The sequence below is a fragment of the Epinephelus fuscoguttatus genome, linkage group LG14 (genome assembly GCF_011397635.1).
Source record: "Epinephelus fuscoguttatus linkage group LG14, E.fuscoguttatus.final_Chr_v1".
NCBI lineage: Eukaryota > Metazoa > Chordata > Actinopteri > Perciformes > Serranidae > Epinephelus > Epinephelus fuscoguttatus.
The window spans coordinates 13,772,491-13,787,907 of NC_064765.1; the positions used below are offsets into that span (position 1 = coordinate 13,772,491).

General features: G+C 42.1%; 1 protein-coding gene across 4 annotated transcripts in view; it reads left to right on the top strand.

Moving 5' to 3' along the window:
- Positions 1–15,417, top strand: part of LOC125901061 (interleukin-6 receptor subunit beta) — a 33,193-nt gene that overhangs the window by 4,663 nt on the left and 13,113 nt on the right. For 2 of the 4 annotated variants that reach the window (XM_049596429.1, XM_049596430.1), the window contains exons 2-5: positions 760–899; positions 9,204–9,351; positions 12,316–12,482; positions 12,571–12,734. In XM_049596429.1, coding sequence (XP_049452386.1) covers positions 842–899; positions 9,204–9,351; positions 12,316–12,482; positions 12,571–12,734 — 537 coding nt within the window. In that variant the 5' untranslated portion in view covers positions 760–841. Of the gene's footprint in view, positions 1–752; positions 900–9,203; positions 9,352–12,315; positions 12,483–12,570; positions 12,735–15,417 lie in introns of all 4 variants that reach the window. The other 2 variants (XM_049596428.1, XM_049596431.1) reach the window with 1 other exon arrangement.

Below are 15,417 nucleotides of genomic sequence, written 5' to 3' on the forward strand. Positions count from 1 at the left end.
TGTTAAAATGTCATTAAGCTCATCATGACTTGTTTTGGACTCAAAACTCAAAGTTTAGGACTCACTTGTGACTTAGGACTTGAGCGGAAGACTTGAGACTCACTTGTGACTTGCAAAACAGTGACTTGGTCCTACCTCTGGGGGCAAAGAAGGCTCTTAACTGTGATGCATGAGCTTTCAATAGCTAAAGCAAGATTTATTATATGTGATGGTCAACAGAAAATATCAGGGCCTAACTCACGCTTTTTTCTGAATCCCCTCATCCCAGTGAGTGAACAGGTAAAACAATGTGAAAACACACCCCTGTACCAAATACCAGAAGGGATAGTAAGCAAAAGAAAGTGTGCAGCCTAAAGAAATAATATACAGCACAGACTAAACACACTTTCTGGCTCCCACACCTGATCTGGGGCATGTTTATTGCACCAGTGTGAGAATTCTGTCATTATTCTGATGCAAGACCATGACAAATTTACACCCACAAACCTACCACACGCACACTCCAGTGTCTCTACTTGGGCAAACTGCTGTGTTTCATACTGTTTGGCACATTTCCTGTGTTGCAATACCAAGTGGCAACACATGGCTATAGACCTCAGAGCTATGAAAATGTTGTAGTGAAATTTCTTTTACTTTACAGGAAGCTCTATCGAGTAAAATGATGAAATTTAACCCCCAACTGAATCATTCCTGGACATCCTGTCACTCTGTGACTCATTCAGATTCATAACTCTCCTGTTTTTACTGTTGAGTGTGCAGTGTCCTTGAGCTGAGTCTCTGGAAGCGTGACGGGGAAGTGGGAGAGCAGGACTTCACTGCCAGGAGAGACCAGGTGGCATCCATGGGGCGGAGCCCAGCTGTCATGTGGACCTGCCTGCTGGGGTCCGGACTGACCCTGGGTAACATCCTCTCATTTTTAAAAATCCAGAGCAGACTGACAGAGTTAGTGTGTGTGTGGCATGTTCTGATGTTTATGTGAGTGCCAGTAGCATAGGAGTTTCTAGCCCATTTTTGGGGGTGCTGAAGCACCCCTAAATTGAATCCCAGCACCCCTAAAATTAGAGAGAAAAAAATATATATATTTTTTTACTGTATGTCCCTTTTTAACAAGCTAGAAAAGTGTCAAAACCATACAGAACTTGGTTGCAACGTAATATTTTAACAACAAAAATACAGCAGCCCCCCCCTTGCCTCAAAAGTGGCTTGATCCACCCCATCCCTCCCACCTTTCCCCGACTCGGGCTCTGAGTGCTCTATCTGCACAGAACAATGCGTTGCCTTCCAGAGTGGGTGATATGCAGTATTGTGGTGTAAGTACCTGGCTTAAACCAGGATATGTGGCACATTTCTTAACTTCTACCACTCAATACCAACACATTATTATCATTACCAGTCCTCATTTTTGCTGCATTTAATCGTAGGTCACTGTTTATGTTGTTAGGTAGGAGTTAGCTGACGTTTTTTCTAGACATACTGTCTACATACATACATACATACATACTGTTAATATGTATGTTGAGGAACTGCTGTATCAAAATGAGTTATCCTCCCCCAGAAATTAGGGTTACGATATGTTTCTTTTATGATTTCAATCCATTCCTCTTTTGCTGTGGCTCAGCATTTAAGTAACCTTTATCAGATTTGATGGTTTAGTCACATACTTTCCCAGAAAGTGTTGTGCTTTTCTTTCACAAATGTGGGAATGAAATTGAGTTAAAATGTGCAAAACAGTGAAATTTATCTTGCCTGGCCGGGCAGCTCTCTGGGTGCTCAGCACCCCTAAACCTCTGATCCTAGAATCGCCCCTGGCCAGTACTAATAAATATCATTATCTGAGAGGGGTGATGATACACTATGTAAAGTAGATCATGTCCTTAAGCAGGGTGCAAGTTACTACTACAACTATTTATGGTGTGGTTTAACTGTTTTTTGACATAGTACATAAGTAGGTCTCATAAATATCACCTATGTGTTTATCTTGTTCTTTAAAAGGAATCAATGGGGGGTCTCTGGTTCTGCTTTAAACTGGTTCTCCTCATATTTATCCAAGAGATCCTTCTTTGACTCAATCAGTTACTCATTTTCTTCCTCAGCTCCCATCTCCTGGAGTGTGCCCCAAGGTTCCATACTTGGTCCAGTCCTGTTCTCCATTTATTTACTTCCGTTAGGCCACATTATTCAGAAACGCAATATATCTTTTCACTGTTTTGTCGACAACTCATAGATTTACCGCCCCTTAGAGCCAAACATCACCAGCAAACTAATTGACCCTAACTGACCCTAACTGACCCTAATAACTGTCTTTATGACAAATTCTGGATGGCTGCAAACTCAATGAGAGTAAAACTGAAGTTTTTTCTCCTCATCTTGGCCCCTTGGTTGCCTCTGTTAAATCTCATGTTAAAAATCTTGTGGTCATACTTGATTCTGAATTGAAGTTTGACAGACAAATCAATCATGTAGTAAAGTTAAGTTTCATGCAGTTGCACACAATCTCCAAACTCAGATCAAACGCTTTCATTTCCTCCTGCCTTAACTATTTCAATTCGTTATATTTCGTTGTATTTACCAGACATACTGATGTATTGTGCTGTACCAGTAGGTCATGTCAAGTCAAGTCGACTTTTTTTATATAGCACTTTAAACGCAAACAAAGTTGATCCAAAGTCCAAGTTCATAGTTGATCCCAAAACACACAGGTACGTAACAAGCACACACAGGAAAAAAAAGAACAGAAGCAAATGAGAAAAGAGAAACACAAAAATTTGGGTGATAATAACAGTAATGCTAACATATCACTTCTGCTATTATCATACCTATAGTATAGTGTTTTTTATACTGTCACCGCAGTGTGACAGTAACAACAACAAAGACAGTGACACTATGCGCAATTAAAGGCGATAGAATAAAAGTGTGCTTTCAAACGATTCTTGAAAATCTCCATGGTGGGGGAGAATCGGATGGCGGGTGGAAGAGAATTCTAGAGCTTTTTGGCAGCGACAGAGAAAGCCCTGTCCCCTTAACCCTTAGTCCTGGATCTCGGGACAGATAGAAGTCTTTTATCAGATGACCTCAGTTCTTTTATAGTGTGATAGGGGGAGAGGAGCTCTATAGTGTAAGAGGGGGCAAGGCTGTTTAACACTTTGTAAACAAACTCCAGAATCTTAAAATATATCCTGTAGCTAACAGGCAGCCAGTGTGGGGAACAATCACAGTCCCGGAAAGCGAGTGACCTGACTGGGTGCATTCGGAAATTAAGTCTGACGACCTACACTAAAATGAGAGTCCTGTTGGAGCGTTATATTTCTACATGAACTCACGAGAGGTTAAGTTAATCACACATTCACTCCATTCGGCACTCTGCTGCTCTGTTTCCCCAGACAGAGTGTCCAGAGTGCAGTCTGTCAGTCTGAGAGTGCTCTGGATAACTGAACGGTACATTCAGACAGCGCTCCGAATTTACGAACGGTCTAGTTTGTGCCAGAGTACACTCCAACACTCAGAATAAGTATTTCTGAATGCACCACTCGTATCATCTTCCTCCATTGTCTAAAACAAGCCAACAGAACTAGCTAGTGCAACTTTTGCCTCCTGCTAAGACCCACCCACCAATAAACATTAATTGTTTACTAACACAAAAGGTGCTATATTGTAGTTCTATTAGCACCCAGAGTCTAGTTTAGGGCGGAGCCTGTGTGAGACAGAAATCTCCATTTCCTGTGAAAACAGAAGTTTATTTTGAAAAGACACAATGCATGAGTGGAAACTGACATGCCATCCCTGAGTGTCCAAAACTGATGCTGGCATTTCCTCAGAGCCTAGCAGCAACCAGCGCACAACATTGTGTTATCCACACTAATTTCAGTTGTCCCACTGTCTGTCTTTTGCTCTACTGAGGTTAGTAACTGCATAGCACTTAGATTAATCCTCTCTGGTGACTGGGAATAGCAACCAGGGAAAAGAAAAGTGCTGTCCTCTTCTTGGTTGCGCGCAATGGTTGAGGCCCTTCCTTTGTGCTGCAAATTGAGCCATTACACTGCCATCACTATTACAATGTGCTATCAACATTTACTTCATAATGATAAGGTAGAGTGAAAAACTTGTCTGTTTACACTTAAAAAGAATTAAATGGAATAAATCGCAAAATCTGACCATTAGGAACAAATGAAACCCAGAACCAGCAGCATTGTGATGCATTCATTCATTCATCTTCTAACCGCTTCATCCTCTTGAGGGTCGCGGGGGGGCTGGAGCCTATCCCAGCTGACATCAGGCGAGAGGCAGGGTACACCCTGGACAGGTCGCCAGACTATCACAGGGCTGACACATAGAGACAAACAACCATTCACGCTCACATTCACACCTACGGACAATTTAGAGTTACCAATTAACCTAGTCCCCAATCTGCATGTCTTTGGACTGTGGGAGGAAGCCGGAGTGCCCGGAGAGAACCCACACTGACACGGGGAGAACATGCAAACTCCGCACAGAAGGGCTCCCACGCCCGGGATCGAACCGGCAACCCTCTTGCTGTGAGGCGAGAGTGCTAACCACCACACCACCGTGCCGCCCCATTGTGATGCAGTTAAAGTTAAATAAACTACAAATGTCCCAGAATATTTCCTCCCACTGAAAAAGGTCCCAACGTAAGTACTAAAAAGTATGTGCTCAAGTTATGTAGGCTGTAAATGTTGATTATCTCCAAACATACCTAGGGGAGAGCTGAGAGAGCAACGCCAGTCTTTAAAGTCATATCAGGGCAAAGATCTTGTGCTGTCTTGTCTGAGGTTTATGTTTAAACCTCAAGCCAAATAGCAATGGCAACTTGTTCATTAATGCTTGACACCAGATCAGTCATGTGCAGCCTGCCTGGTCAGATATAATTCACCTAAGGTTGGTTTTAAGTTTGTCAAGAAGGGTTGACGCGGGGCGCCGGTGGCTTGGTGGTAGAGTGGGTGCCCCATGTTCGGGGCGGTTGCCGGAGCGGCCTGGGTTTGACTCCGGCCTGTGGCCCTTTGCTGCATGTCACTCAATCAATCAATCAATCAATTTTATTTATAAAGCCCAATATCACAAATCACAATTTGCCTCACAGGGCTTTACAGCATACAACATCCCTCTGTCCTTAAGACCCTCACAGCGGATAAGGAAAAACTCCCCAAAAAACCCCTTTAACGGGGGAAAAAAACGGTAGAAACCTCAGGAAGAGCAACTGAGGAGGGATCCCTCTTCCAGGACGGACAGACGTGCAATAGATGTCGTACAGAACAGATCAACATGATAAATTAACAGTAATCCATATGACACAGAGAGAGAGAGAGAGAGAGAGAGAGAGAGAGAGAGAGAGATGCAGGTAATGACAGTATCTTACAACAACATTAATGGAAGTAATAATATTATAGTTATAGTTCTGGTTACTGCGGTACAATATGTTGAAAGTATGTATTAATACCTGGCAGTATACATGTGTGACAATAATCATATGTGTATAATAACAGAAGAAGTATGACTAATGACTAATGATAGCAACAGCAGCAGGAGGCATCTGGCGGGACCACGGCAGCAGCACAACCACACACGTCACGCTGTCCAGGCACCGCTGTGATATGAGTTAATCTGAGAGACAGTGGAGCACAAAGGCTCCGGAGAAGAAGCCGAGTTAGTGACATCCAGAATGGCCGGGTTAGCAAGATGCAGCAATAGGATACGAGAGAGAGAGAGAAGGAGAGAAGGGGCCCGGTGTATTATAGAGGGGTCCTCCGGCAGAGTAGGCCTAAGTCAGCCTAACTAAGGGCTGGTACAGGACAAGCCTGAGCCAGCCCTAACTATAAGCTTTATCAAAGAGGAAAGTCTTAAGTCTAGTCTTAAATGTGGAGACGGTGTCTGCCTCCCGGACCGTAACAGGAAGATGATTCCACAGGAGAGGAGCCTGATAGCTAAAGGCTCTGGCTCCTGATCTACTAATCGAGACTATAGGGACCACGAGTAACCCAGCGATCTCACAGCGCAGTGATCTGGTGGGATAATATGGCACTATGAGCTCTCTAAGATATGACGGAGCTTGACCATTTAGAGCTTTATAAGTTAACAGTAGGATTTTAAATTCAATTCTGGATTTTACAGGGAGCCAGTGCAGAGAAGCTAAATCAGGAGAGATATGATCGCGTTTCTTAGTTCCTGTTAGTACACGTGCTGCTGCATTCTGAATTAGCTGGAGAGTTTTTAAGGACTTACTAGAGCTACCTGATAATGAGAGTTACAATAATCCAGCCTTGAGGTAACAAAAGCGTGGACCAATTTTTCTGCATCTTTTCGGGTCAGGATAGGCCTAATTTTTAATATTACGCAGATGAAAAAATGCAGTCCATGAGGTTTGCTTTAAATGAGAATTAAAAGACAAATCTTGATCAAATATCACTCCGAGGTTTCTTACGGTAGTGCTAGAGGCCAGAGCAATGCCATCTAGAGAAACTATGTCATCAGATAAAGAGTCTCTGAGTTGTTTGGGGCCAAGAACAATAACTTCAGTTTTGTCTGAATTTAACATCAGGAAATTGGTGCTCATCCAAGTTTTTATGTCTTTAAGGCAGTTATGGAGTTTAGTTAATTGATTGCTTTCTTCTGGCTTCATTGATAAATACAGCTGAGTATCATCCGCATAACAATGGAAATTTATAGAGTGATTTCTAATGATGTTGCCTAAAGGAAGCATATATAGAATAAATAGGATTGGTCCGAGCACAGAACCTTGCGGAACTCCAAAACAAACTTTAGTACGTAAGGATGGTTCATTGCGAGCGTCAACAAATTGAAAACGATCAGATAAATAAGATTTAAACCAGCTTAGTGCTGAACCTTTTAAGCCAATTAAGTGATCCAGTCTCTGCAGCAGAATTTGATGGTCAATTGTGTCAAACGCCGCACTAAGATCTAATAAAACAAGTACAGAGACGAGTCCTTTGTCTGAAGCAATCAGAAGGTCATTTGTAATTTTAACTAGTACTGTCTCAGTGCTATGATGCACTCTAAATCCTGACTGAAATTCCTCAAATAAATTATTATCCTGGAGAAAATCACACAGCTGGTCTGCGACTACTTTCTCAAGGATCTTTGACATAAAGGGAAGATTAGATATTGGTCTATAATTGGCTAACGCCTCTGGATCCAGGGTGGGCTTTTTTAGTAGAGGTTTAATTACAGCTATCTTAAAAGACTGTGGTACATAGCCTGTTAATAAGGATATATTGATCATATCTAATATATGAGTGTTAACTAAAGGAAAGACCTCCTTAAGTAGTCTAGTTGGGATGGGGTCTAAGAGACACGTTGATGATTTGGATGAAGAAATCACTGCAGTCAATTCTTGAAGAGAAATTGGGGAGAAGCAATCTAAATATATATTAGGTTTTACAGCTGTGTTTGAGGTTAGATAGGTACTATCTGAGGGCAGGAGGTCATGAATTTTGCCTCTAATAGTTAGAATTTGTCATAAAATCATTACTGCTAAGGGCTAAGGGAATACAAGGCTCAATAGAGCTTTGACTCTCAGTCAGCCTGGCTACAGTGCTGAAAAGAAACCTGGGGTTGTTCTTATTGTCTTCTATTAGAGCTGAGTAATAGTTTGCTCTGGCATTGCCGAGGCCCCTCTTATAAGTTTTGAGACTGTCTGTCCAGATTAAACGAGATTCTTCCAGTTTGGTTAATCGCCAATTCCTTTCAAATTTTCGCGATATTTGTTTTAACTTACAGGTTTGAGAGTTACACCAAGGAGCGAACTTTCTTTGCTTTTTTAACTTCTTTTTAAGAGGAGCTACAGAGTCGAGCGTTGTTCGTAGCGAGCCTACGGCGCTATCAACAAAATGATCAATTCGGGAGAGGTTAAAGTCGGCACGGGAAACCTCTGTTACTGAAGGTATTGGTATTGAATTTAACGACGAAGTAATCTTTTCCTTAAGTTTTGCGACAGCACTATCTGATAAACATCTAGTATAGTAACTGTTGCTGAGTGGCGTGTAATCGAGTAAAAGAAATCAAAAGTAATCAGATAATGATCCGATAGCGAGGGATTCTGTGGAAAGACTTTTAGGTTATCAATTTCAATTCCATACGTCAGAACTAGATCGAGGGTATGGTTAAAACAGTGAGTGGGTTCATGTACACCCTGACTGAAGCCAATGGAGTCTAATAATGAGATAAACGCGGTAGCCAGGGAGTCATTATCAACGTCGACATGAATGTTAAAATCGCCTACAATAATAACTTTATCTGATTTAAGAACTAAACTGGATAAAAACTCTGAGAATTCAGATACAAATTCAGAATACGGGCCAGGAGCACGGTACACTATAACAAATAAAAGTGGCTGCGAGGTTTTCCAGGTCGGATGTAAAAGACTAAGAACAAGGCTTTCAAATGAATTCTAATCTAGTTTAGGTTTAGGGCTGATTAACAGGCTAGAGTTAAAAATGGCTGCAAGTCCCCCTCCTCGGCCGCTGCCTCGAGGAATGTGGGTATTATTATGACTGGGAGGAGTGGACTCATTTAGACTGACATATTCATCTTGACACAGCCAGGTTTCAGTGAGACTGAGTAAATCAATATGATTATCTGATATTAATTTGTTTACTAACACTGCTTTAGACGATAGAGACCTGATATTTAACAGTCCGCATTTAATTCTCCTGTTTTGTCTTTCTGTCACAGAAGAGGTTTTAATTTTTATGAGGTTGTTATGCACAACTCCTCTTTGTTTAATTTTAGATTTAGATAATTTAGGCGGTTGGGGGACAGACACCGTTTGTATAAAACTATTAAAACTATGGCTGGGTAACTGAACTAGAAGCTCAGAGAGGCGTTTAGGACTGTGACTCTGAGTCCTGGTCTCAACTCCCTCTCTCTCCCCCTTTCACGGTTGTCTGTCCTGTCCGTTAAAGGCTAAAAAGCCCCAAAAAATATCTTAAAAAAAAGAAGGGTTGACGCAAGTGCTGACATTTAGCAACAGCTGCGTCATGGATCAGCTTCACTTTGGGCCAGTCTATCCCATATTCCTCCTCCTTTTCATTAAATGTATTTCTGCATGATGTTTTTCCAAATCACTGTTTGTGCATTCCCTTAAATATACTTATAGCTTTATGACAAACCAAAATCTCCAAACTCATATCTGTCCCTCCAAGCCATTAACTCCATCCTCTCTCTATCTCCAGCCTTCTGCGTTATAACCTCCATGGCTGAGCCCCAACCCCCGCAGCTGATTGACTGTGTGTTCCGTCATCGAGCCAACATCACCTGCCGCTGGGAGGATGGTGACACCCTGACGACAAGCTACACTCTGCATGTTGATTTAATGTTTGAGTAAGGCAAAACCTTCCTTTTAATATGTTGAAAATCTTGCTCAAACACATGCAGCATACAGTTTGTTAAATTGTGTGGGTGATTTCGGTGTTTTCTTTCACAATCCTTTACTGAAAAAAGCCATTTTTCTAATTGTGTAGTCGAGGTTTAACTTTAAATTCGTAATAATAGAGTTCATCCTCCAACCTGAATGATATTCAGTCAGTATATAGATAGATTTATTTCCGTATGTTTTCCATCTCTCAGTACATTCTGACTACCTTATTGTGTCCGATGTGGTTAAAAACCAAATGGGAAACTCTGGGGCTGAGAAATGAAGCCAACAGGTGAGTGCCAAAAACTGCAGTTCCTCTAATGGCCACTTGAGGCTGGCTCCAGAAGCAAGTCAATCCCCATTGACCCTTACTTTAAAATGTCCAACTTCACAGCAGAGATAAACATGTTAACAGGCTGGTACAAAAGACAGTTTTGGTCTGGACAGCTAATTTCGGCATTCAGAACAACTTAACAGTGGTGAATTCTTATATGACTCACCTGTTTAAATTTTATCAAGGCTTTAAGTGATGCATAATTAAGGTCGTGGCTGCTTTGAGTGACGGGCTGTGGAGAGACCTTCTGGGCAGAAAACCCTGTGTCATATACATAAAATGAAACAGCAATGAGCAAATGCTGGTTATTTTAGCCACTGTAAAAAAAAAAGTTCCACCTAAAAAAAATCAATTTAAGTACAGTATATGCTATATTTGCGTACAGCTTTATCTCACCGTTCGACAGCCCTTTCTAAGGGGGAACTGAAGCTGTAACCTCAAAGCCACTAGACACGGTTGACAAAATTGGACATTTAACTTTGTGGGACATGGTAGTTGCTGGTCTACCGCTCTCCATCAGTTAGTGTGTAAGGTACATAATATTATTTTCCATAACCATGACAATGATTTTTTTAGGTTGGCTTTATAGTTGGCTAAAATGAGTTTTGCTGCTGCTCCTGTCCACAGCAGTACATTGTTTAGCTTCCATGCCAGTAGATTTGGTTCATTGAAGACGCTAACAAAGCAACACAGCATGCAAAATGCATACAGTTACAATGCCACTTCATTTGACTACTCTCTGGTCGATTTAAAACTAAACAAGGACGGAACAGCCAGACAAAAACAAAACTCAAAAAGACTGAGAGAGGTACCAGAATAAATGAACCAGCAGCAGCAGGATTGATAAGGGCCCATCAGAACAAATGAAACAACAGAACCAGGATAAATACAATAAAATAGACTTGTATAGTCCCTAGTATGTGTCAAGAGAGGCCACAGACCAGTTTCTTATTCAGTTTGATGATGTTTTCATTGTCCTGAACCTTCTGCTGGATGCCAGCCGTTTGAACAGGGAGTGGCCGGGGTGTGTGTTGTCTCCGGTTATGCTGTTTTCCTTCCTTTCAAGCCTGTTGGTAAAGATGGTGTCAAATTAAATTTTAATTTGATTTTTATTCATTTGTCACCCGTCATATCGATGTCTTAAATTTTGTTCTGTCCCTTAAGAAGTTCCTTAATTTGTTCAAAATTTGTGCCACCAATCATTTTGCATAAGTTAGAGTAAGAAGTTGGGGCAGAGGATATGGTTGATAGAGAGAGGGTGACTAACAGTTTTAATTTGCTCTGCTTATGACAGTAAAAACTCAACGTGAGAAACAGCTTCCATTTCACGTCTGTAGCCTGTGATGTTCAGACTTTCTATAGAACGAAAAAAAGTGTGTGGCTGGGAAGCAGGAAACAGATTATCTGATAGGGATGTGTCTTTGATATCTGATGCAGTATGAGTTTGTTTCACACTTGAAAACCTGAGTCTGTCACACATTTCAACTGATTTCTTGGTATGACTGGAGCCACAAAACTTAAATTCCATTTAAATTTTGAAGTCTTTATTCTACATGAAGTGTGCTAAGTGTTGTTTTATCTCAAGAATGATCCAAACAATATTCAGGTTGTGTTCATTCCAACATGCTGTTAATAAACCCAACATTTATTTTGCTATTTGCAGTTTATCAGGGCTTACGATGGATTTAAAACGAGTCACAATGGGTTAGCTAAGGCCACCCTCAACAATAAAATACCGTTGTGTTTTTGCATGTTAGTGTGTTTGTGCCAGCATTTTTGTTTGATAATAATATTATATGCAAAACACTTGGGTCTACAATCAGCTTTGAATCTCACATTCATATTTAAAGCTTTGACGGCGGGTTTGATGCCCTGAGATGATAAGAGTCAGGCAGCTTCCACCTCACGATATGTTTGTCAGGTGACTTGGTCTGCTCTCTGTCTGACATTTCTGCACAGCGTGTTTGATCAGTCTTGTGTTGTGTGCAAGCTTGTGTGTGTGACTGCTGATGCAGACGTGAGCATGCATCCTAAACATGTGCTTGTATATCCATTTGCGTGATAGAGCATGCAGCTGTCAGGGCCTATGGTTTTGTACCTGTTCGTGTGTTATGTCTGCTTGTTCATTATTGACTATGCCCAGAGACGGACTCAGATGAGTCCCTCTCCTGACCATTCCCACCTCACGCCTCAGTACCTCAGCTCCATGGGTGCAGCTACACTGCCTCCAGTCTCTAGAACTCCCTACCTCCACACATTTGACAGTCCGACAGCAAAACATCTTTCAAATCCTGTCTCAAACCCACTTGTTCAAACTGGCTTATGCACTTTAACACTGACTGTACCCTCTGCACCCCCCTCCCTTCCTGTTTAACAGCCTGACTGATTTTATTACAGCAAAAAAAATGTGTTTACCAATTCATGGTTCTTGCTCTGTATGTTATATATGCTCTACACGGTGACCTTGGGTGTTTTGAAAGGCGCCTTTTCAAATAAAATGTATTATTATTATCATTATTATGAACATTGTTTTTTTTTTTATATTTGTGTGTGTGTGTGTGTGTGTGTGTGTTTGTGTTTATTTGTGAATGCACAGACCAGGGAACAGACCTATAAAGACATTCACCTGCAGCACATCTGGAACCAGCTGCACAGTGCAGTTCAGCGACTCTGTGAGGAATCGCTTTTGCATCACTATCATGGCACACAGTCACAACCGGAACATATCATCAAACCGTCGGTGTCAGTCTGGCAGTATTGAAGGTGAGGGCATTGTGCTTCCCTTACTTGCTTGCACCTTTATTGTTTTTCTCTTCCTTTTTGTTCACTCTTCTCTTCCTGTTGTTTTCAGTAATGTTGCCCCCAGTGCCCATGAGCAGAGTGAAGTCAGTCAGTGGGAGACCTGAGTGTCTGAATGTAACCTGGAACCGAACCGTGTCGGTCTTTCCTGTGGCTCTCTCTGAAATCAAAGATGGGAAACTGTTGTCCCAGATAATTTACACAGCACAGGGGCAGGTGTGTCACTCCCAAATACACCCAAACACAAAACCACATTCATCTCCATGAAGGAGCACATTCATTCATAAAGTAAAAGTGCAAGGCGTAGCATTTTAAGATTTCAAAATATCCCACAACAGTGGTGCCGATTCTCAGGCTCAAGACCAAATTGATCAAATTTAATCCCATGCCAGGCTTCCTTGCCTGGTTAGTAAATTGACTTTAAAGAGATATTATCATTAAGATGCTCCATGTAGCACCTTTCAAGATGAAAAACTTTGTAAAAACTAAAGACAAATGTGTAGCTTTCTCACAAGTTATAGGGACAGTTCACCCTGTTTATCATTCTCGATTGTTTTGGTGTGTTTCCAAGTGTTGGAGATATCAGTCGTAGAACAAGCAGCAACCTCCGAGGCTGAAAAATGAAGCCAAAGCTGAATTGCTAAAAGCTGCAGGTCATCAAATGAGCACTTCAGCCTGGCTCCAAAACAGAGTCAGTCCCCATTAGACTCACAACTCAGTCTTTAGACGCTTTGCTTAACTAAAGACTGATGGGCGGATACAATTTCAGAGTTTAAAAAAACTCCCTACGTTGCAGAACCAATAGTAAATCCGCAGGGCGGTCCTTCGGTGGCTTGCTGAGCTCTTGTGCTTGTAAACATAGTCCGACCACGTTAAAAGTTTTAAACAAAGTCGCTGTAAGTCCTTCCTTTCCTCAATCTTGTGGACTGAGCACACGTTTGATAAAACGGAGTTAAATCTCTTGGCATCCATATTCAAGCTCTCTGTGTTTGTTTCCTTGCGGACGAGAAAAGGGGGAGCGCACATTTCCGGGAGGGCGTGTGCAAGAGGCGTTGCTTTGTTGCCGGCCCTTTTCTCCAGTGTGTTAAACACTCTTTAGAAAGGAGTGTCCCCAGACTGTCAGAAGGCGGAGATCTCTGATTGTCTGGTGGCAAGACGAGTCCCCATAGTCTCCCATGTTAAAATGCCCCGACTTTGCAGCAGAAATAAACATGTTTACAGCCTGGTACAAAAAAATGGTTCATTCATGACAACAGCTTAACTCAGCTGTTTAGATTGTATTAAGGCCTAAAGCTGCGCACATTAAAGACCGCTTGAGTGACAGACTGTCTGCAGGGCGTCACACTCTGTGAGTCAGATCCACTCCTCCCCCCTCAACAGCTCCAACCTCTCGTCCAAATATAGTGACTTCTGGCTCCAAAACCAAGATGGCAACGGCTGAAATATGGAACTCGAAGCTTCAAAACAGCAGTTCACAAACCAGTGGGTGATGTCATGGTAGCTACGTGCATATTATATACCATGGGTCAGCAACCTTTGCTATCAAGAGCATTTTTTTTTTTTTTAAGATATTTTTGGGGCATTTTTAGCCTTTATCTGACAGGACAGACAAGTGTGAGAGGGGGAGAGAGAGAGGGAGTGACACGCAGCAAAGGGCCACAGGCTGGAGTCGAACCCAGGCCGCTGCCTGGCTATTAGGTCTAAATTCAGCAAACTCTCACTCTGACCTCATCACATATTGACGTTTGGTCATGGACCCTCCACATCCAGATACGACATGCAAGGTACCCTGGGTGCGTTGGCGGTTGACGTTCTGGGACACCGTGTCAAGTTCTGCCTGTTACATGCATTGTCTTCTTTCAGAATACACTTATGTTTTCACAGGAACTTTACACAACAGTCTCTTTCAAAATATATTTTTTTTCCTTAAACAACAAACATGGTTGGGTTTAAGCAACAAATGCACGTGGTTAGGTTTAGGAAAAAATAACAGCTTTAGAATCTGAGAAGAAGAAGGCTTTAGAATCTTACGAGACACGAACACCACTCTCTCAGGTGAAGTCGGTGTTTGCTGGACCCATCCGACAACCCTCCTGCCCTCCCCAGTTGGACTTTCGCTGCTTTAACTTTCGTTCTTGTACCGTCGCATTTCCCCACCGCCGCCGAGTGCCCTTAAACTATAGCGGCAACCAGATGCGTATCATGCCGACGTTGAAGGACAGCTTTTTTCATCAGCGTCTGACGCCGCAAGTCACTGCCCAAGCGCTGGATTTTGACGACTTCTGAGTGAGACCCGGCTCCTAAATTAGCCTATCAGTATTACTAATAGTTCTAAATAAGCATTCATTGATATGTTTTAGCACATGGTGGCCACTCTACAGCTGACTATTTATGATTATTTTGTAGTTAAAGAGTGCAGCGTTGGCAGTGAAATCAAAGAAATCTGTCCACACGCTTTTAAGAGACTCCACTATTAACCAAGTTGTCATGAGCCGCTCATTTATGAGTAGATGCACACCTCCTCCTGCATGGTGATACCAGCCATATCACTGCAGGTGTAATTGGGTAGAAAGAAAATAGTTCCTCCATGATACTGCTCACAACAAAGTCTGTGGATTATCTTGAGTAACCGGGTTGTGATTTCTGGAAAGAGACATTGCTGTTGAGTTTTTTAAAAGTATTTTTTGGCGCTTTGAGCACCACAAGCTGAGTGCCCTCTAGTTCCATTATATTAGAGAGAAAGCAGACATCTCTACAGCCGATACCTCCAACGCTCGGCCACTTACCCCAAAACAATCTAGATTGATAAACAGCACTACGGGTAAAAGGGAGAACATGTATTTTTGATTTTGGGGCGAACTGTCCCTTTAAGCCCCACCTTACTTTGTCCTGTTTATCT